Here is a 27217-nt window from a genome sequence, read left to right on the forward strand (position 1 = left end):
ATTTCCTGTAAAACAATATATTAATGGAAAACAGTCTGTGTGCAATACAGCTTGATAGCATGGACAAAATCGCCTGCCACAAATGTACTTGGCAGAAGTTGAATAATGTTAAAATGTAGAGCATTTCAAAATACTGTGATTGAAGTCACTGCTTCTGGCCACATCAGATAACTCAGGATTAGTGACACCCTAGGGGATCCCGGCATAAATGTAGGCCCAGTATTATATGCCAGCAATCCTCCGCGCTAATCCTATTAAATTGGGCCTGACGGGGCTGACGGGGCTCTTTGGGCAGCCTGGTTTTTATGCCAAAGGAGTTGTTGTTCACCTTTCTCTGAAGCAAAGCAGGCCTTCTGTGTACATCTGGTGACCTCCCCCCCCCAGCAGGGCCATCGGACAATTTTAAAAGTCAAAAGCGTTTGGCACCTTGGCACAGGAAAAGGTAACTGAGAGAGACCTCAGACATTTAAGACATATCTCTACTGGTGTGTCAATTAAACAAATGTTTTTGGGCATTTTAGCCTTTATTTAGATAGGACGGTCAAAGATGGAGACAGGAAATCAGTGGGAGAGAGAGATGAGGTAGGATTCGGATATGACTCGGACTCGAACCTGTGTCCCCATGGGCATGTAAGCCCAGACGTGGGGGGCTTAGCGCGTGGTGTGTCCATTTTTGTATATGCTTTTCAGTCGAGAGTTTAACTGTAAGTAACTCGACGATTTCTTCAAGCTTGAAGGCATTTCACTCCTCATTCCTTATCATTTTAAGGTGCATCCTCAATTCTATGTAGCTGATGTAGGGAACGATAGGAGCAGAGAGGATACAGGAATTTAGAATGTGTAGTCTGTGGTAGGACGCAAGTAGCATGCAGTGTGCTCTGCTGGCCCACTGGTGTAAGCCTGGAGGAATTCTCATGGTATGCAGGGTTTGAACGCAGTGCTATCAGTAAACATATGATGTGTAGATGGTAGAAGGCCTGGCTATTTCAGATAACCCTTCAGGGGTCGCCCAGGAGGTATTTTAGAAATGTCCCTCCCTCACCACCCACATAGACCAGGACATATTCTTAGTCAGTGAGGCAGCTTATTTTTGAGGAGAGGCATCTTATTTTTTGCTTTACTTTTTTGTGTAAAACAGCAGGGGGTATTTGCCCATTGAAGTTCAGTGGAGCAAATCATCATGAACTGGGAGCCTTTGCTGTGCCATAATAAAGGCCCTTCGCTGCTACCACTGGGGTCTGCATTTAAACATAATAGGAGGTAGCTTAGACAATGCAGACGAGCAGGTGGAGCACAGGTAAGCTGCAAATTGCAGGTTAACCATATAAGACATTTCCTGAAAAACACTGGCAAGAGTTTAAGTTAAAACCATTATGCTTAGTTGCTGGCATGTGTTCAAATGAGCAAATCGTTTACTAAGATGCATAGGAATTTCTCCCTGTTATCAAAGAAATGCATAAAATAACAACATGGTTATGGCTAGTGCTCAGATAATGATTTTCCCAACATGCAGCTTGAACATAGTTCTGTGCAACTTTGTGAATACTTTCCTGTTGTTATACCCAAGGAATTTGTTTTCCAAAGGAATGTATTTTCAGTATGTGCAAACGTGTAACTCTAAAATATGCTTATGACTCGCTGATCTGCTAGGAAGGTAGACAGCTTTGACAGTTGAACATGTTGATGTGTTGTAATTACGGGAAGGACGTTTTGGAAACACTCTCCTCTTCCTATGACTCATATTCCCTGGGGTGGCTTAAACAGAAGAAAGTAACAGTAGGTCCTATCAAATATCTCTGGTTGAAGCTTTAGTCACGAGTTGGGAAACATGTTTGTGTTTAAATACTATAGCCCAGGGGCGCTGTGCCATTCTGTGGTTAAACTGATGGATGTGTTGGGTTTGAGGATTGCTACTGCGATTTGAGGTTACACTTAACCCTCCTATACGTTTGCTACATAATAAAACCACTAACCATATCATTAGTCATTATCACGCATAACTTTTATAGCTTAACCTTTTCCCAATTAACTACCGTGTGCTGTAATGTCTTGTTTCTGTTGTTTAAATCCAAAAGCACTTTGATTTTAACACAGTAAATATAATCAAATCTAATCTTATAACAAAAATAAACAAATACCTATTAATTACCTTTCATGGAAAACAATATGATGTATCCTTGAATTTCTAACTTCACAGTCAATTCTGTGTGTTAGTTTAGCACCTGAATTTCACACTCATCTAGCCGGTCCTACTCAGGGTGTTGAATTCACCCCACAAAATCCACTGTGTGCATGGCCTTAGGCTTCAAATGATCATGGCATCCTCTTTTAAACCATCCAGCAGCTCGTTTCTTCCCTCTCCTGTCACACTTCCTGTTTGGCGGAATGATCTCTGTTCAGTCCAGTCGGCCCCAGAGATTGCTCGGTCCCATCTGTAATAAAAGCAACATGTGCTTCCTGTTCTCACATGGCCTCAGAGGAAGACACGCGACTAGCACTGCTGGGAGTGTCACACCTACTCACCTTCCATTCATTTTATTACATTACATTACATTACATTTAGAAGATGCTTTCTATCCAAAGTGACTTGCAACAGAGGACACAATAAACAGGATACAGTATGTGGGCTGGAGAGAATACAGAATACACAGGCATGACAAGGTTAGAGCAGGTGAGCACGAGGGTTAGGTCAGTTTGTTGTGAAGGGAAACTCTCTTGCAAGAGAAGATTGTTAACACGCTTCTAAACTATTTTCACATGTTTACTTAGGATTTATGTGCTTTTTTAAAAGCCTAACCCTAACCTTGCTTTATGGAATATGCGATTCAATCAAATTTCAAATTTCAAATGTACCTTTCCTTAACTCAACTCACTTTCTCACTTTCCTTTCTCGATTCCTCAGTCAGTAAATCTGTAAGTAAGCTTAACCATCTGCCACTGTCTCCTCCACCAGGTGGCCATGAGTTAGACGGTAGTCCGACGGCAGCTGTGTCTGGAGACGCCTGTGCCCTCCTCCCCTGCCCGTCCCCCCTGCCCCCCAGTGCTCCATGAGCCAGCAGGATGCCACTGCCACCCTCGCACTTTCCGAGCGCCTCCTTGTAGCCTCGCACAAGGGCCAAGCCGACAATGTGGTCCACCTCATCAACAAGGGTGCCACGGTTGCTGTCACCAAGGTGAGTGGACATATTTAGGTAATTTTTCATTTTTCAGAAATTTCTCTCGAAAAATGACGGGTACATACATTAAAATAGGCACAACTTTTTTTCCGCTGTATTTCCGACCGAGCAGACCCTCAAATTATTTGTCCTAAGGGATAGAACTGTCAAAAAAACCACAAATAAAAAGTATGGCAAGCCATGTCAGGTTCAACCCATTTTAAAGCACTTTTCAGAGTTTGGCTTCCAGACTAACAGTGATTATTTTTTAAGACATGATGGTTGGGCTGCACATTTTCTGTTGCTGAAGATTAAAGTTGATGAAGTTGATGAAAGTTGATGTTGCCCTGATGAAGGCCAATATGGCCGCAACGCGTATGCTCATGTGTTTTTAAACAGAATTGCCATGTTACATTAAAGGAATTTTATATTTTTCTCAAATCTCAGAGTGCCTCTGCTCTTTCCTCTTTTTTTTGGATTAAAGCTGACTTATTTGACTTAATCCTTTGCTCCTCTTCGGTGCATGTTGATGAACAACCTCCATTTCACTGAGGTTGGATAACCGAAAAGTATTAACATTTCTTGCTGGTGGAATAGAGCCAGTGTGTGGGACATTTTCTGAAAGTTGTCATGCAAGTTTGGGTACGCTCTGCATGAGGGTAGTCGACCTGTTTGTGGTGGGTCTGTGATGGCCCATGATGAGACATTCCCTCCATGTGATCTCTGTGGGGTGACATGAGCTGGATTTCGTTTGGGAAAAAGGCGTCTTCATTTTCAGGGTTAAGGGGCAAAGATGAGCAGAGGTAACCTGAGCACCGTGCCTACGCCAACAACTCATGCAGGCTGGCACGCTCTGAGATTCACACTGAATAGGTGTTTCTGTCCAATAATATGGTCATCAGTTGTCACTCTATCACTGCATCAAAGTCACACAGTATCTTTACGCATTACAACTTGGTAATTGCTAATTCTAGTAACAACAAACTTGTAACAGAGGCCGGGCCATGTTGTAAAGCAATGAGGAAAGACTTGGTTTCCTATAAGGGTTAGAGAGTCTGTGGACGATTGTGCACAAGTGACAGCGTGATAAGGATGGTGTCAAAGGGCGCCAAGGAGAGGCTTTCTAGTGTGTTCGGCACTTTAGATCTTATCTAGTTTATCATACTGCGTCCCAGTAACCCAGACTGCGACAATGGAACCCGCGATGTTCTGTTAAATAAATAATTATGACAGCTGTGTATATATGTAAGAACAGCATACAGCGTAGACCTCCTCCTTTATATTAATGATGTATTGTCTCTCACAGCATGTGTGCAATGCATGCAGGTTTCTGTCTCGGCAAGAAGATTGCATGTTAGTTAGTTGTAAAGCGTAACGTGCTACACAAATTGTGTTTGACGTTTTATGGTGCATCTCTGGTCATTGATAAACACAGGATGTGATTTGTAAAAAAACACATACGAACTGATGTACTAATCCGCTTCTTGTGTTCACAGTTTTATGGTAGGCTACATCACTGTGGCACAGGTGAACGTATTGTGAAGTGACACAACGCCACACTAGGCTTATATATAACAGGCTCACTACAAGTGTTTGAAATGACAAAGTTTGGTAATACTTTAAAAAAAATCCAACTATGTTATATTGACATGTAATGATATGTACATACCAAACCCTGACCCTAACCCTAACCCGAACCCTTACGTACAGTGCAAGTTCATAATGTTACATGTTGTTGTATATTTTGTTACATTGTGCCTAATTAACAATTAACATTAATCAAATTAATTTATCAAAATTAATCAAACCAAATTGCCCACTGATGGGAGAATTTTTTTTTCTGAATCTGAATCTGTACCGGTTACAGTAAAATAAAATGTGACCAATAACTTTATAGATCTGTTAAAGATGGCTTCCAGGCCATGCCATATGCTGGACGTGGGGGTGGGGCAATACAATAAGGTCACTGTGCATGGCGGATGTTCATGCCTGGAACACGCGTATCCATGCTCATCCAAGTGTAATGGAGTATGTTTGATGACCTCCGTCTGAAAGGTGTTGACATTGATCTACTAGTCCACTCTCTGGCGATTAGTCACACCAGTTGACTCCAAGGTCTGCCAGATGACACTATGGTCCCGGCGTGTTTTCTCAGCTTGTCTCTTCTGCTTATCCACGCATGGATGAAGGGACACCACCCCCACTTAAGATGGTGGAGCGGCCTGGATATCACAGCCCATTAAGGCTAGTGAGATGAAACTAACCACTGAACTGAGCTGTCCAACCATGTTTACATCCCGCCGTTGCTGCTGCTGGTGACTGGTTGCACAGCTGTGCGTTTGGTTTTATCGGTCCAAAGCCAAAGGAGAATGTGGCTTTTTAGCCTTTATTTAGATAGGACAGTTGAAGAGATGACAGGAAGTAAGTGGGAGAGAGGAACGGGGTAGGATTAGGAAATGACCTAGGCCGCCAGACTCGAACCCGGGTCACCTGCATATGGTACGCTGTGTTAACGTGCTGTGCCACAGCACCCCCCTGGTCTTGAAACTTCTTAACTGCAGCCAGTAGCTGTGTGCTCACCGTGCTGCTAAGCCCGCCCTAATGACTTGCTACACAGACTCAAAAAGAAAGGAAAACTACACAAGTAGAGCATTGCATAGTTGTAATGCTGCCAAGCAAAGCATTTTTTTTCAGCTACTAGGGTTCGTCTAGTTTATAGGCTATTGTTGCCAATCAGCTCTCATTTGTTGGAACAGTTTTCTCAGGACACGCTGTAAGCCACACAACAATGATGTTAGACTACAGGGGTAGTCTACAGGGGTACATGGGTACGTTTTCATGCTCTGTATTTTTGCCATCAGGAATTCAGAATTGGGCTTTTTTCTGGTGATATGAGATCTAAGCTTCGCTCCATGCTTTATGTCACTGATGTTTAATCGAGTATACTTTCATTGTATGAGAGTGTATGTATAGGTGTATGAGTAGGGGTGTGTCTGTGGAGAGGCCTGTGCAGTAAGAGGCCTATGACAGAGGGGGTCAGAGAGAGTTAAGAAGCTTGACTTGGATACTAAACGACTGTAATGAATTCACTGTGGAATCCTTGGCGACAGTTGACACCCACCCATTTCAGTAGCTTTCACCTAAAATGTTGTCATGGCACCTGGCCAAGTGGTCCTCTGCCAAAAGAAAGAAACCCAAGCTTCTGCATGAGTGCGGTGCATGTGACTAGTGTTGCTCCGCACCTGTGAGCACTAAACTTGGGGAGAGCATTTTTGTGCAATGGAAAACAATTTAAATTCTGTTTTCAAATATCTCTGTTCAAACATAAGTTTACGCTTGCACAGATTTGGGGCAATTGGAACTGGGTTACTGTTATCTGATTTTTCAACAAAACAATAAAGCCGATTTTACTGAGAAGCACAATAAAAAATATTTTCATTTCTTTTTCTTTTTTTACATTTTGGAAATATGTAGTGTTTTAGAACAGAGCTCTTCTTTTCAAGGCTGGGTATATAACAGTCAAAAGACGTATTTTACTACATTTTGAATCAAATTGCCTAGATGAAATTATAGACATATTTTGAGTGCATGTCTGCATGGTATTCCAAAGTTTAAAGGAAAGGGCATTTTTGGAATTGTCACAGTAAAATGGAGCAGATAAAACCTTGCTCTGAACCAGTGGACGGGTCTTGAAATGTGAAATAAATTATTACACTGTTTATTACATCAGGAAAAAAATGTCAAAAGTGGACACAAAGACACACTGCTCCTCAACTCAGTCACAGGCTGTGTGTGTGTGTATGTGTGTGTGTGTGCGTGCGTGCGTGCGAGCGAGTGAGCGAGCGAGCGAGATAGAGAGAGAGAGAGTATGTATGCATGAGTGCGCTGCAGCCAATTTGATATTTCCTCTTGTAAAGCATGGATTTAACATTGCCATCGTTGACTTGCATCTCATTAGACTAATGACATTTTGGGACAGATTGCCTTGGGCAACAGTGTCATGTGGCGGTGACTGAGGCAGCAAGATTTAACTGTCCTCTTCAATCAGATAACCAGAGAGGGAGCTACTGGGAAGTCCTGTACACATGATGACTAGGACAGAGCCCATGTTATGCTACTTCACTTGTCTGTACATGAAGCTTTGTACTGTGCGCTGTTCTGCGTAACGGATGCCAGCCAGCAGTGCTAGCTCGGGGCAGTGGAGCCTTTAGCTCACTCGTTAGTGGGTCAAAGACATTTCTTTTGGGCTCAGTGAATGGGCTTCTTAGATAATCCACTAATAACAACAACATCAAAATCCATACAATAGTGGCATTAGCCAATAGTGGCATTAGCTGTGGTTGCACCACCCAGACATGTGCTACTGCTAAAACATCATTTCCTCCCATGCCAGAGTCTGTGGTGAGGTCATGGGGTCAAGCCCCGAGCTGGACTCTGCAGGATGACCTCAATAATTATATATCCTGCCAGTAGAATGGTTTACTACAGTATTCACTGAAAAAGATTCCATACTAGTACACTACACAGAGCCTTTAGTGATATGGTACAACTAGATCAGTGGTGCTCAAACTGTGGTACGCGTACCACTGGTGGTACTTGAGACATCTCTGGTGGTACTTGGAAGAATTCATTTTTTGTGCATTGATTTGAAGACTGATAAAGTTGTTGCAGTCAAAAATGTCTCTGGTCTCACAAATTTGTAATATTAATGCAGAATAATACAAGGCAAGCAAGAAATTTAAAAGCAAACTGAATGTGACCGTAGCTGTTGATGGCGTTATGAACCTCCCCTGTATTGACTGGCAAAAGTGAATATGAAAGGCCTTTGCTGCGATATTCTAATGTTGGTTGTCAAGGTGGTACTCGAGGAGCTCAATATTTTCTCGCGTGGTACTTCACACAAAAAGTTTGAGAAACACTGAACTAGATCATTGGCATTCTTGTCACTGCAAACTTATATAACAGCGACTGTGCTTCAATACGTTTCAATTTTCATTTGTTTTTTTGTTTTGTTTTTTTCTTTCCAGTATGGCCGGACTCCACTGCACCTGGCCGCCTACAAGGGCCACATCGAGGTGGTGCGCATTCTGCTGAAGGCCGGATGTGACTTGGACATTGAGGACGATGTAAGTACCACTTACCTCAGTGGTTCCCAAACGGGGGGTCGGGATCCCTAGGGGGGATGCGGAGTTACTGAAGTGGGGTCGCGGACAAAAGGGACATTGCATTACAACAGGAAATCCACAGGTTAACAGCTAACAGCTAACGTAATTCCATAATTTGGTTTGTAACAGTATTCACTTTTATGGTTATAAAATCTGCTGTCCTGTGGATTTCTAGCAATATTACAGGACAAACTATTAATGGAAAATCTAGTAATATTAATAGACAAAATATCACGAAAAGTCCAAAAGGGAGACCCCGCTGAAAAAGTTTGGGAACCACTGACTTACTGGATGCATTCTTTTCCGCAATAGTTAATTTAAGCTGTCCTTACATCAGCTCAATTCTTTCAACTAAGCTTGCCTTCTAGAACACCCACTGCTGAAACTGGTGCAAACACACGCCTTTAACACTTTTGCCACATTTTCATGAGCTCCATGTAGGCTACTGTATTTCAGGACAACCCTTATGGATTCAGTTAGCATTTAGATGTATCTCACCATAAATTATGGGAAAATCTGAACTCAGAAGCCACGTTATAGTATCCCAAATTTCAAATGACCTGCTTGTACATGTGTACTCTTAGTATGTGATTCCAGTAATTGGCTCATGTGTTTGTTGACGCTTTACTGGTACTCTATTTCTGGTAGAATTATATTTGAGTAGTCTTTGAGTACGACCAGTTCACCTAGAAGTGATATTTATATCAGTCAACACGGAGAATGGCTAAAGCATGTGCGATCCTGGAATTCAAGCTTCTGAAGCAAGGTTGGAAATACCGGAAACAACATGCACAAATATATAAACAAATATAAACACATTTCTATTTGTTATGGCACAGTGCAGAGCCCTAGATAGAACAGAGTTGCATTGATCTTTGATCTCTGGTCACTTGGTTTTACTTGGTTTTACACTAGCCTTGGAGGCTCACACTAAACCCATCTCTGCCATAGGTTTGTGTTAGCATGGCTTGGTTACGTGTACTAATTCTACAAATTTGCCCAGTGCTGCTTTTGTCCTGACACAAGTTACCATTTTTAGGTCAAATAATTACACAGACCGTTGAAATTGTGTGTGCTTTTAAATGCACAAAACAGTTGTTTTATCAATTCTTCTCAGGGTCCCCATTGATACTCTATTGAAACGAACGCTACATCTTTAACATTGTGAAGGCTGTGCAAAATTGAATGGGACCGCGAGATCGGCCATATTTTACCATATATGGTCAGTTTCGCCACCAGTTTCGTCGGCGGAAGTTCCTGCGCGATCCTATGGCAACGCTCTAACTCTTTTCTATCTACGGCTCTGGCACAGTGATTTCTCCCTGTGTAAACACCGCACCTCCATTCTCCTCTCCCATACAGACAATCAAAAATAGAGGATTACTATTATGAGCTCCAGTGGGCTGGAGTGGGACTTTTTTGACTGTGAGCTAGAAGGATCCATGATGGGTCCATCTCTGGGCTCACCTCTGTCTGGGGTGGAGGAGGGCCTGATAAGTCCTTCACCAGCAGCAGCAGCCGCGGGGTATAACTGGTTGGCCCAAACTCTGGCTACGTGGTCTGTGGCCTCCTCCTCCTCCTGCTCCTCCTCCTCCTACTTGGGGAGTAGTAGTTGGCCCAAGGAGGAGCGCCATAGGGAGGAACAGGAGGCACAGATGCTGGAGGAGAAGGAGGAGGAGAAGAGGAGGCAGCAGTGGAGGAGGAGGAAGGCTGGGAGAGGGCCTGCTGGAAGATCAGAGAGAGTGGAGGAGGAGGAAGAGGAGGTTAGAGGCCACCGTGATCCCTGTTGGTTATGATCCCACCCCACCCTGACTCCTCCCATATATATAAAAATGTATGGAACTTACAAAGTGATTTAATGGCTTTACGGGTTTTACATAAGAAAAATAAGAAAAAAGTCACGTTTATTGTATGTTCCTTATGAGTAAGCGGACATGTATGAGCGCACAATTAGTCATGTATAAGGAAAATATAAAAATGGGCCTATTTTTATGTACAGTATGTATCTTATACAGTATTAGACAGTATAACAGTAAAATCCGGTTATGGATCATTTTGTGAGTTTCATATATTTCATGTTTATATGGGCTGACTCCCCGCCTCCTCTACCCTGCCCCTCACCAGCTGCCTCTGAGCTTTCAGGCTGCTACTCTATCATGCTGCTTATCCTTATCATCTAGCAGGGAATGGCCTCTCTCTCTCTCTCTCTCTCTCTCTCTCTCTCTCTTTCTCTCTCTCTCTCTCTCTCTTTTCTCTCTCTCTCTCTCTCTCTCTCTCTCTCTCTCTCTCTCTCTCTCTCTCTCTCTCTCTCTCTCTCTCTCTCTTCCTCTCTCTCTCTGGTCATACGTCACAAGCGATTGTCCATCACTCTTCTTTTACACTCTTTTGCCCACCACATGTGGTTCTGGTTAAGGAGTTCTGATGCCTACTTTGCTGAACTGACATGTTCTTTCACATGCAAGAATTTGGGCCAATGCAGCTGCGGTTGAAGGTGGTCTGTGCTTTTTGAGCAGGGCTGCCTTACTTTCTTTGCTTAGCGGCGTTTGAAGATCGTCAAGCTGTTGCTGTGATGTTTAATACTGCATGCTGACGAGGCCTGCCTTTAACTTGCTGTGGAATTAACAACAAACTTGCATGTTTCAGCTTGAATACTATTCTGTTTTGTTTGCTTTTTGTATACCAGAAAACACATGCCATTACTATGTAGCGCCGACTGAAGTTAGTTCTTGACATTAAACGTTTTGAATTGTTCTCTCCGGTTCTCTGGCTTGTTGTTGAAAGGGTAACCAGACAGCCTTGCACCGGGCAGCGGTGGTTGGAAACGGTGATGTCATCGCGGCCCTCGTCCAGGAAGGGTGTGCTTTGGAGAGACAAGATAAGGTAAACAGCCTGCCTGCCTCATCAACAATCACCCGCAATCAGCCTGTGAGAAACACACCGTAACACGCTTATTCAACGGAATATCATGCCCACGTTGCGTAATTAAAAATATGTACACACAAAAAACACGAAACACAACTCTCTCTCTCTCTCTCTCTCTCTCTCTCTCTCTCTCTCTCTCTCTCTCACACACACACACACACACACACACACACACACACACACACACACACACACACACACACACACACACACACACACACACACACACGACCTTGTGTCTATAAATAGTTAGTGTTAATGCCGGGTGTGTAAATGCACAGATTGTTGTGCTGAGAAACATGCTTAGCAGCTGTGAAGAAAACATTGCTACTGTTGCAAGGCTTATCTTGCACATTTAGATACACAACATACTATGTGAGGCCCTTTTGGAAATGCTTCATCCTCTTTAGATAACCCGTGAGTGGTGTCACCTCATTCCTCTCATGCTTGTCACTGATAAACACTTCATTGTTGAGTGTAGTTTCAAAACCATGATTGCGAAGAGATCTTTTCCCAAGATGCTGTATATCATTTTCCAAAATACTATTTAAGAAATGTGTATTTGGTATGCTTCTCAGCTAATCTAAAAAAAAAGTTTAGTTGACTAAATTTTGTAAGGGAAATGCAGACAACAATGAGTTTCAATTCCCCCGATAACCCACCCAAAAGAGACACAAATATAGTAGTGTAAAACGTTAGGTTATTGTTTAATAAATCATCAGACTACAATGTTTGGAGTTGACCAGTCAAAATAAGCTTGTTGCTGTCATGTCTGTTCTGCTCCAATAGGATGGTAACACTGCTCTGCATGAGGTCTCCTGGCATGGCTTTAGTCAGTCGGTCAAACTGCTGGTCAAAGCTGGAGCCAATGTTCATGCTAAAAACAAGGTACTGTGTTAGCCGCATAACTAATATGTCTAAATACCAAATCATGTCATATGTTACTGAAATCCTGTCATATCTTACCATGAAATTATTACAAAAAGCCTTTTGGTGCTGTCCAAGGTATGCACTATATGATGATATAGTATATTGTGTGTGTGATATGCATGCTGTAATAATAATTAAAAACACAAAACTGCATTGGTTAGTGGTTCACAAGGCCATGTTGGATCTTAAAATGTTATATTTTGCTTTCATTGTTTTTTTTTCTTTTGGATGGGGCCAGGCAGGAAACACGGCCCTCCACCTGGCATGTCAGAATGGTCATGCCCAGAGCACCAAAGTGCTGCTGCTAGGAGGCTCCAGGCCAGACAGCAAGAATAATGTAAGCTCAAGTTCAAGTTTTTTGTCATATAGTGAGCTATTATACTGTGCAAATACAGCCAGTAGTGAAAGGGTTTTGGTACTTCTCCTTTACATGAAGCAGGCAAGACTCACAAAATCTAGCGAGTAGATCAATTAGCATTCTCCTTTAATGGTGTGCAGGGCAGAACAAGAACAGTGTAAAATCTGTACATTTTCGCAAGAAGATACAAAGCTAGTAGAAGGCTCAGAGGACTTACAATTTTTAGAACAGTCTTTGCATTGTGTAATAGACCACTTAGATTTGAAAAGAAAACATTTTAAGCATTTTATGCTCACTTCACTGCTTTCTTGTTCATGTGACGAGGTACTGCACAGAGCAAAAAATAAATGTCTGATCCATTTGTTGCTTGCGAGTGAAACCGCATTAGTATCTTAGTGTTTTTCTGACGTTTTTTTCTCCTACAGGTTGGGGACACATGTCTTCATGTTGCTGCACGCTACAACCATGTGTCCATGATCAGGATCCTCCTGGGCGCATTCTGCTCTGTTAGCGAGAAAAATCAGGTGAGTTCCAAAGAAAAACAGGATCTACTTTATCCAAATGTGATTTAAAAAAGAAACCGCAGTGTGACACCTTGCCTCTCCAGTTTGTCAGTTTTTGACAGATGTCAGTTTGTGACAGATATGTGACATGCATGTCTGTATGAGGTGTGGGGCCTCGTCTCTACAATGTGTCAGATCGTTTTCTTTTTTCTTTTTTGTTCCACGCTGAGGATGGAGACTCTGATTTGTATGTATCATACCATAGAATGGTCGTATCGTATAATGGAATATATTTCACAATTGCATCTGGTAGTGTATTTGGCATAAATGTCAATATTAAGGCATTTGTGGCATCTCACCTCAGATGTGTCAGTTTGGGACAGATGTTTTTCGCTCTTCATATACGGTAGGCTGGAGAGGACATAGTAAAACAGTATGCCATACCGAGTAATACACAGTACTAAACAGTGCGATATGTATGTCGGTATGAGATGTGGTGTCTTGCCTCTCCTCCGTGCGTGTCTGTATGTGACAGATGTTTTTCGCTCCTGACTCTTTAGGCTGGGGACTCATCCCTGCATGTGGCATAGCAATAATTATGTAACCATGACTTGCGGTGGTATTACGGTACTCTTACAAACTGGTAGTGCTCAGGTTGAATACAGTCCTTTTTGTTTGCTGTTTGAAAAACAGAAAACGTTTGCCGCCCGAAGTCTCAAACAATATCGGTAGTGATGAGTCTGGACCTTTATCTCAGCAGTATCGTGCTGTGTCTCCCATGTCGAACTGGAGTTTGAGTGGCGGATTGCTCAGGAAGACTTGGTCTACAGTTACGTGTAATTGCTTCTGGTAGACTATTGTACCTGGCATACCTACATGCTGAAATGAAGGCAATGTAGAACCCCCTGTCTCCGATGTGCGAGTGTGTGACAGATGTGTTTTCCGGCCACTCGCTCTCTTCGACTGTAGGCTGTGGACTCAACCCTGCATGTGACGTCGCATAGTTATGTAGTCGTGGTGTCATAGTATCATAGTGTATTGACTTTGCAGCTGGTCCTGCACCTGGCATGAATACCCTATCCCATATGTGTCAGTGTGTGGTGGATGGTTTCCAGCTCCTCTCACTCTCGCCTGTGCCCTGCATGTGATTTTTATACTGTCGTATGAATTACCAGTTGTTGAGACGTGATCTAATATACAGTGTCAATATTACTGTGAGGCAATGTGGAAGCCACCCTCTCCGATGTGTATGTGAGTGTGTGACAGATGTGTTCCGGCTCCTCGCTCTCTCTTGTCTTCTAGGCCGGGGACTCTGCCCTGCATGTGGCCGCCGCTCTCAACCACAAGAAGTCTGTGCGCCTGCTACTGGAGGCGGGCACTGACAGCAGCCTACTCAACAACGTGAGTAGGATCCGGATGCCTTGGGCAACAGCAGAGCAGTGCGTGGCAGCGCTGACTGAGCACAAGCCTCTGAAGATCTGCTCAGTGAAAGCCATGTGTCACTGAAAGGACTAAACCCAGTGTCTTGGGTTTGGAATCTTATCGGGACTCGCCTGAAATGTCTAGTTGTGTAAAAAGAATACTGATCAATGCCTTTGCACAAAGCCTCTGTTAACCTCTGTAATTTGCTGTTACCAGCATGGCAATGACCAAGTTGTACTAAATTCAATTCAATTCAGTTTCAGTTCATTAGGGACCATGTAAAATTAAAACATAGATGTTACCATTTCATGTATTGCACCAGAGTTAGCCTCATGCCCTGCCCTGTTTTGTAATAGTAGTGTAATGCTATGGTAGTTAACTTTTTAATGACTATATTGTTGTTATATTTTACAGCGTTTCACTGGTGGAACGGCGTGCATTATGGGGCTGCAGCCTTATTGTCACCAAAATTGTAACAACCAAGGCTTAATCTGTTACTTAAGGCTCTCTGTTATGTCATAGCAATGTTGTTAGGATGTAGTTGAGTCTTCTCACTCAAGAGTAAACGGGCCTGCCAGCAGGCCCATCTGCTAAAAGAGGCTACAGATGTTTTCCAACCAATTAATTGTGTGGGTAAAACACAGCAAACAATTTTGCGTAATTTAAAAAAAGAAAATGTGGGGTCGCTAGAAACATACTGTGTCAAAATGGGGTCTCAGAACAAAAGAGGTTGGGAACCACTGGGTTAACCCCTTGTAATAAAACATAAAACAAATAAAATCAAAAAATTTAATGGCTTTTGTAGCATTTTGGAAAAGAGCTCCTCACATGCACTCTCATCCCCTGAGAAGTTGCCTTATTTACCCACTAGAAAGAGGCCAGTGTGGATTTCCCTCCATTCAAAAATAGGTTAAAAAAAGTTTGCTGGAAGTCTTTGGTCTGATCAGATTCATGTATTAGGATTAGCACTCTGTGTGTGTGTGCATGCGTGCGTGCGTGCATGCGTGTAAGTCTAATTGGGCTCTGTAAGGCGGGGACAGAAGGCAGTCTCCTCCTCAGCGTGAGTGCCTCAGGCAACACAGCAGAGCAGAGGAACTCTCAGATGCTCAGTGAATGCCATGCGTACCATGTGCCACTGATCTTGGCTGAGTTGGCAGTCGCTCTTTAACATCCACATCAAGCCTCATTTACATCAGCAGTCAAACGTCGAGTGGTGATGAACGAATGTGGCGGCACCATCAGTGCTTCTGCTAGGAATTTTTTGTTTTACGCAGGCAGGAATGTTTCATTTTATATTAGCGAGAACTGCAAAACTGGATAAGAGTGTTTTTTAAAAAACATTTTTCGATTATTTTTCTTTTTCTTCTGGTGACAGGCAGGTCAGACGGCATTGGACCAGGCACGAGAGCACAACAACCCAGAGGTTGCCCTGCTCCTCACCAAGGCCCCACAGGTAAGCTCGCAAACTACCACATCACACAGCATTTCTGTTGGATCATATCATTTAGAAATGTGTGGTATGACGTATTATACAGTGGCGTCAAATTCACTTCATGACTAAAATGGATAAATATTTCAATATGTCTTCCAAGTTCCAACTTACAGTAAACATATTTTTACAGTACTAAGTGGTACAGTACTGTAGGTAAAAAAACAAAAAAAGTGAAACAGCTGATTCAAAACATGGTCTCCCTGTGATCCTGCTGTGTTGTCGTGCAGGTCCAGAGTTTCACTCGTGGCAGGAGCGTGAGGAAGCGGCGAGATAAGCTGAAGGCAGAGCGTCGAGCTCAGTCAGTCCCACGGGATGAAATGCTGCCCAGTAAGGTAAGCAGGAAGAAGAGGGACAACAGGACAGGCCTCACACTAGTCTGGGGTCGGTTTCTCAAAAGCGTAGTTGTAAGCCAGTTAGCAACTTGGGAAGTTGTCAATGGGAAATTGCATTGCAAACAACATAGTAGCTGACGTAGTTAGCAACTATGGCTTCGAGAAATGCACCCCTGACTTGGCATAGGACCACTCTAATATAAATCCTTTTGAAAAAATGCAGGAGTTTTCTTGTTGAAATCACTATGTACTGCATTAAAATAAAGTTTGAATGAGATGAGATGAGATGAAATTAAGCAGATAGAGAAGGGACAGGCCTCACAGAAGTTTGATTTGTATATAAACGTTTAAAAAAAAACTGCAGTTGTACTGCTTTTTCTGTAGGAGTTTTCATGTCAAAATCACCATGTACTTTTTAAGGTAAGCAGGAAGAGAAGAGACAACAGTTCAGGCTTGACAGCACTGTCGACTGACTTGGCATATGACTTCGCTCACATAAACTCTTGTTGTACTGCAGGATTTTTTCCGCAGGGACTGCATTGCCTTGTTTTTGTGTCAAGAGCACTGTGTTCACTGCAACATCCTGCAGAAAAAACACAGTTCTGTTCTTGACGTACGGAAAAACTAAATTCAGTGGTCATAGCAATGTGTTTTAAAAGGCTCCAAAAGGTAAAGGTGTGCCTTTCTTTTTCTTCGACTTCGGGGGGAAAGATAGCAGGTGTCCCATTGAACAATTGTCAATGGTAGTGGTCTTCCCGAGGAAAGGCCAAGTCAGCCCAAATGTTCAGCGAGGCGTGAAGACTTTCTGATAGGAGAGGGGCAGGGCTACTGTAGGATCTGAGGTGCGATAGCATGGAAGACAGGTAGTACTGGATACAGGATTCTCTTTTATAGGGGCAAACAAAGAGACACTTGATCTGCTCCTTTTTAGTGTATCTATCTACATACAGTATATCTATGTATTCTGTGTTCTCCCACACATTGCTGTTGTTATCTTGATTACACATATCATTTGAAGTCACGTTTGATGTAAGCATCAGTTACTGTAAGTGGAGTGCAATGTCTTAGTAAATGGAATGTAATTGAATGTAATGTAATGTAGCTGTTTTCCACAGGAAAGCCTATCAGCCGCCGATGACACCCAGAGCAGTGACCAAGTGGTGCAGAGATGCAAGGAGACGAAGAACAACCCACAGACCACAGACGGAGGGGCCGCGAAGAAGAGCAAGGCCAAGAAGCAGAACGACAAGGCAAGCCATAATGCACTCCATATATCACCTTTATTAGTAGTTTGAGCAGAGCCTCACCGGCTATCTAGCCTTTAGACTAGATCAGGGTTTCCCAAACTGTGGTGCGTGCACCCCTGGGGGTGCGCGGCCTGCCATGAGGGGGTGCGTGGGCTAAATAGAGCAATGGCGGATATGTGAGTTTTTATCTAGCATTAATGAACATTAAGTAGTTTTTAATAGTATGGTGCATTATATGCTGGAAGGCTCCATCTGAAGTGTAGTTTAATTCAAAGACTATTGGAAAAGAGAATTCCCCAAAAATGACTGTGCTTAATATGCAGTGAATGAGCAGTGAATCCATACTTGCGCGGCCATCAGCACACCAAAATATTAACTCAGGGGGTGCGCGAACCACATTGAAATGTACAAGGGGTGCGCAGGGAAAAAAGTTTGGGAACCCCTGGACTAGATGAACCCGCTAGTATTGTGCAGTAGTGTAGTAGTAGTGTACTGTACTTAAAGTAATATTACCGGTATACTATTACTATTATCAAGCACAAACCCTGACGCTGTGATACAATGCAAGTACCTGTGTCACATGTCACATTGCACACTTTGGTAAGCTTTATGCTAATGAATGTACCAGTTTAAGTGTAACCAAGGTTTATGTCTCTTCAGCCGTTCCTGTCGGAGCCTCTGACCCGTCGAGAGAATAAGCGTGGTGGCGGGGAGGCGGTCCAGAAGAGGAGGGGCAAGGCACGGGGCCTCTCCCCCCAAGCACAGCCACCACCCCACAACTACAAGGCCTACCAGCTGTACACGCTCTACCGCGGCAAGGATGGAAAGATCATGCAGGTGCGTCGGGTTTGACTAGCCTTTTAGGGCATTTCTGCGTTAGGAAGTTTGCAAGCCTGAGAAGAAGGCTAGCTTAGCCTAACTTTGACATTTTGGGGGTGGCTCTGTGAAGTTATAGGGTTATTTTTGCTGCAGGAGGTACTGCCACGTATCACAAAATGCATCATGATGAAAGAACAGTATGTGCAGGGTGCAGGATGAGTAGGGTCATCTCTCTCAACCTTCAAGAAGCTAGTGAAGACTCACCTCTTCCGAGAAAGCGTCCCTGCTTAACACTCTAACATAACTCATTCTACTCACCTTGTAGCCTTTAGTTTTTAGTCCCTTTCCTTAGTCTTAGTCTCTGAGGTCTTTCCTTAAGCCACTACTATTAACATCTCTTATGTACCTAACATCTTTATGTACCTAATTTGCTTTTAACATCCTTTTTTAAATCCTTTACTTATTTTTTCTTTATCACTGTGTTGGACATTGTTGCCAGTGTTGCAACTGTACACTGCGCCTAGATGTCTTGCTTATTATCCAATTTGCCTTGTTACCTTCCTATTATTTAATGTTGCTTCTATTACCTTGTGTTTGACAATGTTGTCAGAATTGCAACTGTACACTGCACCTTGAGGTCTTTTGTTTACTTTTTTTAGCTACTTTTTAATGCATTGTTCTCTTCTTTACTCTTTGAGGGACAATGCTATCAGTGTTACAACTGTACACTGTGCCTTACCCTGTTCTTGTTTAAATTGCTCCTTGTAAGTCGCTTTGAACAAAGGCGTCTGCTAAATACTAATGTAATGTAATGTAATGTAATGTGGAAACATATTGAAGCAACATTGGAAGCATCAACTAAGAAGTTATTGCTTAGCAGCAAATGGGTCTTCCAAATGGGACAGTGATCCAAAGCATGCCACCAAATTGGTTACAAATGGCTTGAAGGACAACAAAGTGAGTGTTTTGGAATGCCCATTACAAAGCCCTGACTTCAATCCTATTAAGCCTCCATGGGCAGAGCTGAAATGGTATGTGTGTCCTGTGCCTACGCACATGGCCCAGCTATTTCAGTTTTGTCCACAGGAATAGACCAAAATTCTGACCAAATATTCATAACAGATTGATATTCAGAAGACGTTTGACCCAAATTATGAAGTTTAAATGCTTACAGACCAAATTCTAATGTGTATGTAAACCTTGGACTTAGAAAACACAAAAAAATATTGTGTTAAATTCTCTCATTATTCTTGGATCTGGAAATCGTTCTGGCATTTGGATATAAATGTAAATATCCTAAATCACTTAAAACTGGACATGTTATGAGATAAAACAAAAACAATTGTGTGTTTATATACAGTGTAAGTAAACTTCTGGTTTCAAGTGTAGCTGACAATTTTATCCAAACAAGAGCAATGTGGGTTTTAGTACCTTGATCCAGGGCTCTTCGGCCATGCAGGGAGTAAGAGATGGAGGTTGGGGATTGAACCTGCAACCCTGTGATCTACAGTCCAACTCCCTAGCCACTAAACCACGGCTGCACACCGGAATTTCGTTATCATGTGTTGATATGTTTACCATTTTTATACTGCTTGATACTGCAGTGCTTTATCCAAGAAGAGCAAGAAAGTGAGAAATTCTCAGCTGAGGGTAAGGTCATGTAATGTCATATAATGTCATGTAATGTAATGTAATGTGATTGTCGTTTTAGGCCCCGCTAAATGGCTGTCGGTGCGAGCCGCTCATTCAAGAAGCTGAGCGGGTCAGCTTCATTTTTATACTGCTTGATACTGCAGAGCAAGAAAGTGAGAAATTGTCAGCTGAGGGTAAGGTCATGTAATGTCATATAATGTCATGTCATGTAATGTAATGTAATGTAATGTGATTGTCGTTTTAGGCCCCGCTAAATGGCTGTCGGTGCGAGCCGCTCATCAACAAACTGGAGAACCAGCTGGAGGCCACCAAGGAGGAGATGAAGTCAGAGCTGCACACCATGCAGGAGCTCATGAACAACAAGATGGGACAACTCGACCGCAAGAACAAACACCAGGTGGGCACTTACTCTTGTACTGTATGTATGTACGTCATGACGCACATGATACAGTCATGACACAGTTGCTTACTTAACAAATGTAAACAATGGAAGAACTTGACCCCAGAAACAAACAGCAGATGGGCACTTCATGCTTTTAACAGTACATTACACCACGTTACATTTAGCTGACTACATTTTATCCAAAAAGACTCACAAACGATACTCAAAATATCTACTTTCAATAAAGTATCTTGCCTTGAAATCTAGACGCCTGTAGCGACTGCAAATTGAATTGGCTCCCAGCTTTTTGCTGTAGGGCCAGTGACAGAACTAGTGCATCGTGGTGGTGGTTCAGGTGGTGGAGGAGCCTGTTTGGCAACTGGAAGGTTGCAGGCTTGAGTCCTGCTCTGCCTCACCCCATTGGATGTGTCCTGAAGCATCCTTGTGCTCCAGTGTGTGAATGTGAGTGTGAATGGGAGAATGTGAGGAATATAATGTAAAGCGCTTTGAGTGCTCGAAAGAGTGTAAAAGCACTACAGTACTGTACTACGTATTACTACGTACTACGTATATAAATCCCATTTACCATTTAATCATTATCCCCCCATGACAGTGTTGTGAAACACTGTAGCACTTTAACACTGTGGGGTTAAGATGAAAATGCCTTCAAGAATATGGCTGAGAAGTTCCAGGTTCAGAGGCTTTTGTCCTTATCCTCACAGATCAGAGTGCTGGACAAGATGACCACAGAGAGAGCCGTGGCAGAGAGGACGGAGTGCCTGCAGCGGATTGACCAGAGAGCCATGAAGGAGCGAGTAGAAGGCGAGAAGAGACAGGTAATACCGGTACTCAACATACTGTGTTCATCATGCTATTGTATACAGGTATTCATATTGTTAATAGAGGAAGCGTAGTCTCCTCTGCCATTAGAACAGTGCTTTAGCTTTAGCTTTAGCAGTGTTTAGTTTACTTCGTTTAATTGAAAGAAGGACCATGCACCTGAGTCATTGGTTACAAGAGGAAGAAGATAGCTTGTGCCAGATTGTAATTAATAAAGACTGTTTTCATCTGTTTTTTCAAATGCCATTGTCAATTTTTATTTCTGGTAAAACAGGACAGTCAAATTATTGACAATTTAACAAATGTCTCATCACAATATTGGTTGATAAAACATCAACCGTGTCCATGAACGTGATTATTCAAGTATGGGGTGTTGTATTCAAAACAATCCCCTATCATGTGACAGTGATCTTCTCACCAGGGCTGGACAGGGACCGAAAACAACCCAATATTGCACATAGTCAAACCTCTAAACAAAAACACTCATACAGTAGTATCTGACCCTGAGCGCTGTTGGCCCATGGGGAAATGCCCTGTATGTGCATATTATGGGTCCAGCCCTGCATGTCTCCTCACCACTCTTCTGCTCTTCTTCTTTCTCAAGCAGGCAGTAGTCATGAGCGAGCTGAAGAACTGGTGCTTGTCCAAGCTCCAGAGCATGGAGAGGCGCTTCACCGGAGACGCTGGCAAGCTGCGCAGGTCCTCCTCCCTGGCAGACACCCTGGGTAGTGAGGAGGGCGGCTCCAGTGGCAGGGGAGGAGGAGGAGGAGGAGGACTGACCACTCTGTCTGGAGGAAGTCATCACTGCCTGTCTGACTCCACCGCGGGGGGAGAGGGAGGGGGAGGCGGCAGCGGTACCCATCCTGCTACTGATGACTCCTCAGCCAATTACTTTGTGGTCCAGGTGGACAGCTCTCCAGGTAGCTAGCACTGAATAGCGCCCGGATTCCCTTTTTTTAAGTGAATATTGCATTGCGGTCCATGTTGCACCACAGACATTTGATGCTGTTACACATAATAGCCAAACAGGAAGTTGGTCCATTTAGGTTAAAGGTTTCATGCAAACCTGCTGTCGGCAGTCATGGGTGAGCGGTTAGGGCGTCAGACTTGCATCCCAGAGGTTGCCGGTTCGACTCCTGACCCGCCAGGTTGGTGGGGGGAGTAATCAACCAGTGCTCTCCCCCATCCTCCTCCATGACTGAGGTACCCTGAGCACGGTACCGTCCCACCGCACTGCTCCCCATGGGGCGCCACTGAGGGCTGCCCCCTTGCACGGGTGAGGCATAAATGCAATTTCGTTGTGTGCAGTGTGCAGTGTTCACTTGTGTGCTGTGGAGTGCTGTGTCACAATGACAATGGGAGTTGGAGTTTCCCAATGGGCTTTCACATATTTGTGTTGGAATATAAATGAGAATCACGTTCCATTTGTTCACTCGCTTCATGAAATGGTTTTATTTGTCAAATCTTCATATGTACGACATACAAAATATTTGAGATTTAAGACCTGCCATAATGACTGAACTGAATGACCTGACCGAGTGATGACATGAAACAGGGCTCTTATTTAATTTTGAAGTCTTGATGGATGGACTGGACCTGGAGGCACAATGTTTTCTGGTAGTCTTGCTCTGTGTGTGTGTGTGTGTAGGAGTTTATTTGTGGTCCAGGTGGACAGTTCTCCAAACACAGTAACTATAACACTGAAAACATGCAAATTCATTTTAAAGCCTCACGGTTAATTTCCCATTCACATGCCAGCAGTTTACATGCATGCCACGCTCCAGTGCTCCGCTGTTCATGCAGAATAGGGATTATGTAACCGTTACATAATCCTTGTGTATTATTCTCCCTCTGCTTCCCAGATAAATAAGGGAAAAGTAGGACAGCGTGCATACAGTATGTGTGTGCAGTGTTATGTCCCTTTAGTTCATATGGTAAATTGTGCACTGTGTGATGTTAAAGTAACACGTGTGAACTCCTTTTATCTACCTCTGATTTGATTTCACAGATGAAAAGCAGCAGCAGCAGCAGCAGCAGCAGCAGCAGCCCCTACCTGAGTCCTCTTCTGTTCAGTGTCAAAACAAGTCCCTCCCATCCTCTCCCTGTGTGGTGCGGCGCAAGGAGCGACCCGTGGTCTCGTCTGACCCCCGCAGGCAGGAGGAGGAACTGCAGGAGCTGGAGCTGGAAGTGCCTGGGCCCAGCAGCCGCCACCACCACCACCACCATGTTCCAGCCCGCTCCACCAGCCTGTCTCCGGCCACGGAGCGCCGCTTCAGCAGCCGACACCAACAACACGAGCACCGAGCAAGGACAAGCAGTGCCACCAAGGCTCACCATAAGACAAAACACTCTCGAGGCAGAGCGAAATCCAAAATTAGAACTGCGGGCCAGAATCCGTCGGATACGACACCAACCACACAAGTGTTTGGGGACCGTCAGGGGCGTCAAACACTAGTAGCAGAGCCCACTTTTGCACAGGAAAGGGACAACATGCACGCGCTGGAGGTGACCCAGTATTTCTTCGAGGCGGTGTCCTCACAGCTAGAACGCTGGTACGAGCGCAAGATACAGGAGGCCCGGTGGCAGACGGACCAAAGGGCCCAAGCGGACCGCAGCGCTCTGTTAGAACGCATCGGCTACCTGGAGGAGGAGCTCAGGCTGCTAAGAACTAACAAAGAAGGAGAAAGTAAAAGCTCACAGGAGACAAACTGAAGCCCATGAAATAAAAAAATGTATTATGTTATTGAAAGACTTTTGAAAAGTCTTTTGTCCGCACAGGCTTTTAGAAAAAAAGTGTCAAAAACAAAATGTTGGGTGTGTGATCAAAGTGAAGGTTCTGCTCTTGCATATCTTTTATAATGTTTTATAGATGCTGAAGTCTTAAGTCAGGAAAGCTTAATCATGTCATGTTTTAAGTACAGAACAAGTGACATGTAACACTAGTTCTCATGCAGATGCTCCAACACTGTTTCTTAACTGCTGAACCTGTGATCCATTAACAGTTTGTAGACACTGAATATGTATTAAATTATTCAGCTTGAAAGATGTTTACAATGACTACTCTTGTGCTTTTATGATCACTGTGCATGGTGATGTTTAAAATAGATTAGTGTACTTTAAGTGCTATTTTTACCCAATGCTGTGTAGTTGTCCACATAGAAAAATAGACCATTCCAAACCAATGTCTTCATTTTCCAGTTTCCGCAATGAAATCAATTCTCTGTTAACCTAACGACCTTTGATTTTACATGGAATAAACTTGACTTCTTTGTATTTGAATAGTTTAGTTAACTAGAGGTTTTGTCTCTTGCCAAGAAAAAGCCGGATCTGTAAAAGTAGGGGTTAATAATCTATATAAGATAAAGAAAGTCTTGCCTGCATGTTTCAAAACACTGCTATGCCTTCAAGTAAGCTTAAAGGGCCGGTGTGTAATTTTAGTGGTTTATTTTCAAAACATGTTGCTCATTCACAAGCTTAATATTTTTTCATTAGTGTGTTCTAAGGGACTACAATTTACTGGTTTGACCACAGTAGATTTTGATGCAAAAGATTTCTGGTATTTCAAAACATGATCGATTCACCGATTTATTTCCAAGTCCTCGTGAATACTTAGAAGCTGATTGTGGTAAATATCCATGAAAAAACATCAAATTTGGGAATGGGCAGCATAATTACACATTCTTGTCTGGTGACTTGCAAAGTCATGTGTTACGTTTGTGGTCAAGTGTATGTGTACATGTATTTGTGAGAATTCAATGAATTCTACCTTTTGTAAAATAAATGTCCAGCTATTGACAAACTTCTTTACAGCACTTGTAGAGCTCAAATGATGATGTGAATCCTGCAGATGTACAGAATGGGCAGTAAATTCATAGATCACTATGCACATATTATTTGGCTTGTCAAGACATATAAAAATGCTTCAGGCAAGAAACAGTTCTTGACATGTTTATTTACATTAACTGTACAATGATACAGACAGCAGCATTACATATCATCTTACCATTGAAGACATCTACTAGCTCAACTTGACAACTCAGTAGGCTACATAGGTGTTACAAGAGGGGATCACCAGTGACGTCAATTTTGAACAACCAATACCCTAAACTGGTTCCCAAAGTCGTGATGTGGGGAGATTGTAGGGAAGGGACTGTATGGTTATCAAATGTATTTATTTTCCATGTGAATTTTAAGGGACAAAAATGTTGCATGTTTGATATGGGTGGGGATTGCAAAAATGTTGCTAAGTCCAAACGGGGGTCCAAGAAGAAAAGGTTCTGGAGCCACTTAAAACATTGTTTTGCTAACTCTTCGCAAGGGCAAGTGATTTCCTGAGATCCTCCAGATGATTGTTTGCCTGCGTTATCATCATTCGTATGGCATCCTATAAACACCAAAAACAACATGTAAAAAAAAGTACAGGCTTCGTCTCATCCCACCATGCAAAGCACTTGTCATTTGAAAAGCAAGCTATACTAACCTGATTTGTGGCACTTTTGTTTCTTTTAAACTCATCCCTTGCCCAGTCTTGGAGATATTTTCTGTCTGCTTCATCTGGTACTTGTCGTATGGTCCTCAGCATACTTCTGTACAGACCAAGCACCTTCTGCCTCTGCATGAACTGACAGAAGATAATATTGTTACACAAAATGTTACTGGAAATAGGAAATAGAAATGTTGATATGCCTTGATATTTTCACTGGTTTATTTACACTGGGATACCAAGGAAATCAAGTATAACACTTAAAAATAGTGGTAACTGAAAAGGAACAAAATGAGCATTTACAAGACATCCAGGGCAATGGCTTATGGTAGCCTACTGGTCACAGAACGGTGAAAACCTTTCTGTCACTAATGTCAGAAAGTGACACATTGTAGATTCGGTACACACAATTCAAGCCTTCATTTCTTGAAATTTTATTATTTTAGCTCACAGGTTGAGAAATCGTATGTACGAGGGTCAGTGGAATGCAACAATAACATTTTGTAGCCCATTACATGAATGTCATTCATCGGGATTTTTGAACAAGCCATGGCATCTGGTGTTACTTCTCTGGTGTTACGGCTACTTTATTGCAAGTTCGAGATCTGAATCCGGTAAATGTGTTACCGAGAGGAAGATGAGACAGACCCAAAAATGCAGATGACAACTTAGTTCTATCCATTCGTTACCCCTGAGCAGAGTTCACCGGCTGATCGCCTCCAATGATGAATGACCGATTTCAGAAAGGAGTCTACAGACATCCTAAATACAAATGTTTAAGGCTTGACATGTTCATCCCACGGGTAAATCATCTGTATACCATGCGTTTCACTTTCTGAAGCGACCATTCATGAACCGTGAATCCATGATATGCTGTCCCATGTGCAGTCGTTGCAGGCAGGGGCCACACAGAAAGCTAATGCTCCCTAGAAGGTGATCTGAGACATAGGCCCCATGGAAGAAGCATGCCTTTGTTGACACCTGTTTGGTAATGCCATTTACCTGCTTGAGTGAGAAAGCTGCCGGCGGCAACCTCGAAACAGCCATTTTGACGTCCACAGAAAAAGTTATGTTATTGAAGACTACTGATCTCACATGGCTAGTTCTACGGTCATGGCTAACACACAAACATGTAAATCGTGGAAAACACTAGCACTGCATATTGCACCCATTAGTTGGAATAATGCAACTGCGCCCTCTTCTGGACCGGAGCATAATGCATTGGGATTGGAAGCAAGAACAAGTCAGTCCATCTAATGAAAACACAGGCCCCAAATTTATTGTAACCATTATAATTCTGTAATACTGAACCGAGATGGAAGAATTTCATGAGTGGAAGGAGAAAAATGACATGTAAAATAATTTATGTTCAGTTAGCTAGCACTAGCTAATAATACAGATATACCACAGAATTAATAAATCCTTCTACATTGTTACTCTAAGAAAACAAGCAACTCCTAACTCACTTTCATCTGACAACAGTGACCCTCGATATAGTGTATCCAGATATTGGT

General features: G+C 43.0%; 2 protein-coding genes across 2 annotated transcripts in view; one reads left to right on the forward strand and one right to left on the reverse strand.

Annotated features, from left to right (window-relative positions):
* The window catches only part of ankrd6b (ankyrin repeat domain 6b), a 32932-nt gene extending 7492 nt beyond the window's left edge, over positions 1-25440 (forward strand). Inside the window, exons 2-17 of the mRNA XM_063222871.1 lie at positions 2954-3173; positions 8183-8281; positions 11102-11200; positions 12032-12130; positions 12411-12509; positions 12956-13054; positions 14336-14434; positions 15831-15908; positions 16175-16279; positions 17395-17529; positions 18187-18363; positions 20057-20107; positions 20243-20395; positions 21103-21216; positions 21825-22140; positions 23229-25440. Coding sequence (XP_063078941.1) covers positions 3048-3173; positions 8183-8281; positions 11102-11200; positions 12032-12130; positions 12411-12509; positions 12956-13054; positions 14336-14434; positions 15831-15908; positions 16175-16279; positions 17395-17529; positions 18187-18363; positions 20057-20107; positions 20243-20395; positions 21103-21216; positions 21825-22140; positions 23229-23932 — 2553 coding nt within the window. The 5' untranslated portion in view covers positions 2954-3047 and the 3' untranslated portion in view covers positions 23933-25440. The remainder of the gene's footprint in view (positions 1-2953; positions 3174-8182; positions 8282-11101; positions 11201-12031; positions 12131-12410; positions 12510-12955; positions 13055-14335; positions 14435-15830; positions 15909-16174; positions 16280-17394; positions 17530-18186; positions 18364-20056; positions 20108-20242; positions 20396-21102; positions 21217-21824; positions 22141-23228) is intronic.
* lyrm2 (LYR motif containing 2) lies at positions 25153-26925 on the reverse strand. The gene is made up of 3 exons (XM_063222872.1): positions 26706-26925; positions 25701-25841; positions 25153-25604 (listed from the first exon to the last, which is right to left on the reverse strand). The coding sequence occupies exons 1-3, from the start codon at positions 26748-26750 to the stop codon at positions 25524-25526; spliced, it is 267 nt and encodes an 88-aa protein (XP_063078942.1). The 5' UTR covers positions 26751-26925; the 3' UTR covers positions 25153-25523.
* Between the last annotated feature and the right edge of the window lie 292 nt (positions 26926-27217).

This window comes from Engraulis encrasicolus, chromosome 18, assembly GCF_034702125.1.
Source record: "Engraulis encrasicolus isolate BLACKSEA-1 chromosome 18, IST_EnEncr_1.0, whole genome shotgun sequence".
Classification (NCBI taxonomy): Eukaryota; Metazoa; Chordata; class Actinopteri; order Clupeiformes; family Engraulidae; genus Engraulis; species Engraulis encrasicolus.

What these genes read in the sequence shown, in the direction of transcription:
- lyrm2 (XM_063222872.1), bottom strand. Translation starts at nt 26,750, where the DNA reads ATGGCTGTTTCGAGGTTGCCGCCGGCAGCTTTCTCACTCAAGCAG. An exon ending in CAGCTTTCTCACTCAAGCAG is followed by an intron (nt 25,842 to 26,705) that starts GTAAATGGCATT and finishes ATCTTCTGTCAG; the next exon opens with TTCATGCAGAGGCAGAAGGT. An exon ending in ACAAAAGTGCCACAAATCAG is followed by an intron (nt 25,605 to 25,700) that starts GTTAGTATAGCT and finishes TGGTGTTTATAG; the next exon opens with GATGCCATACGAATGATGAT.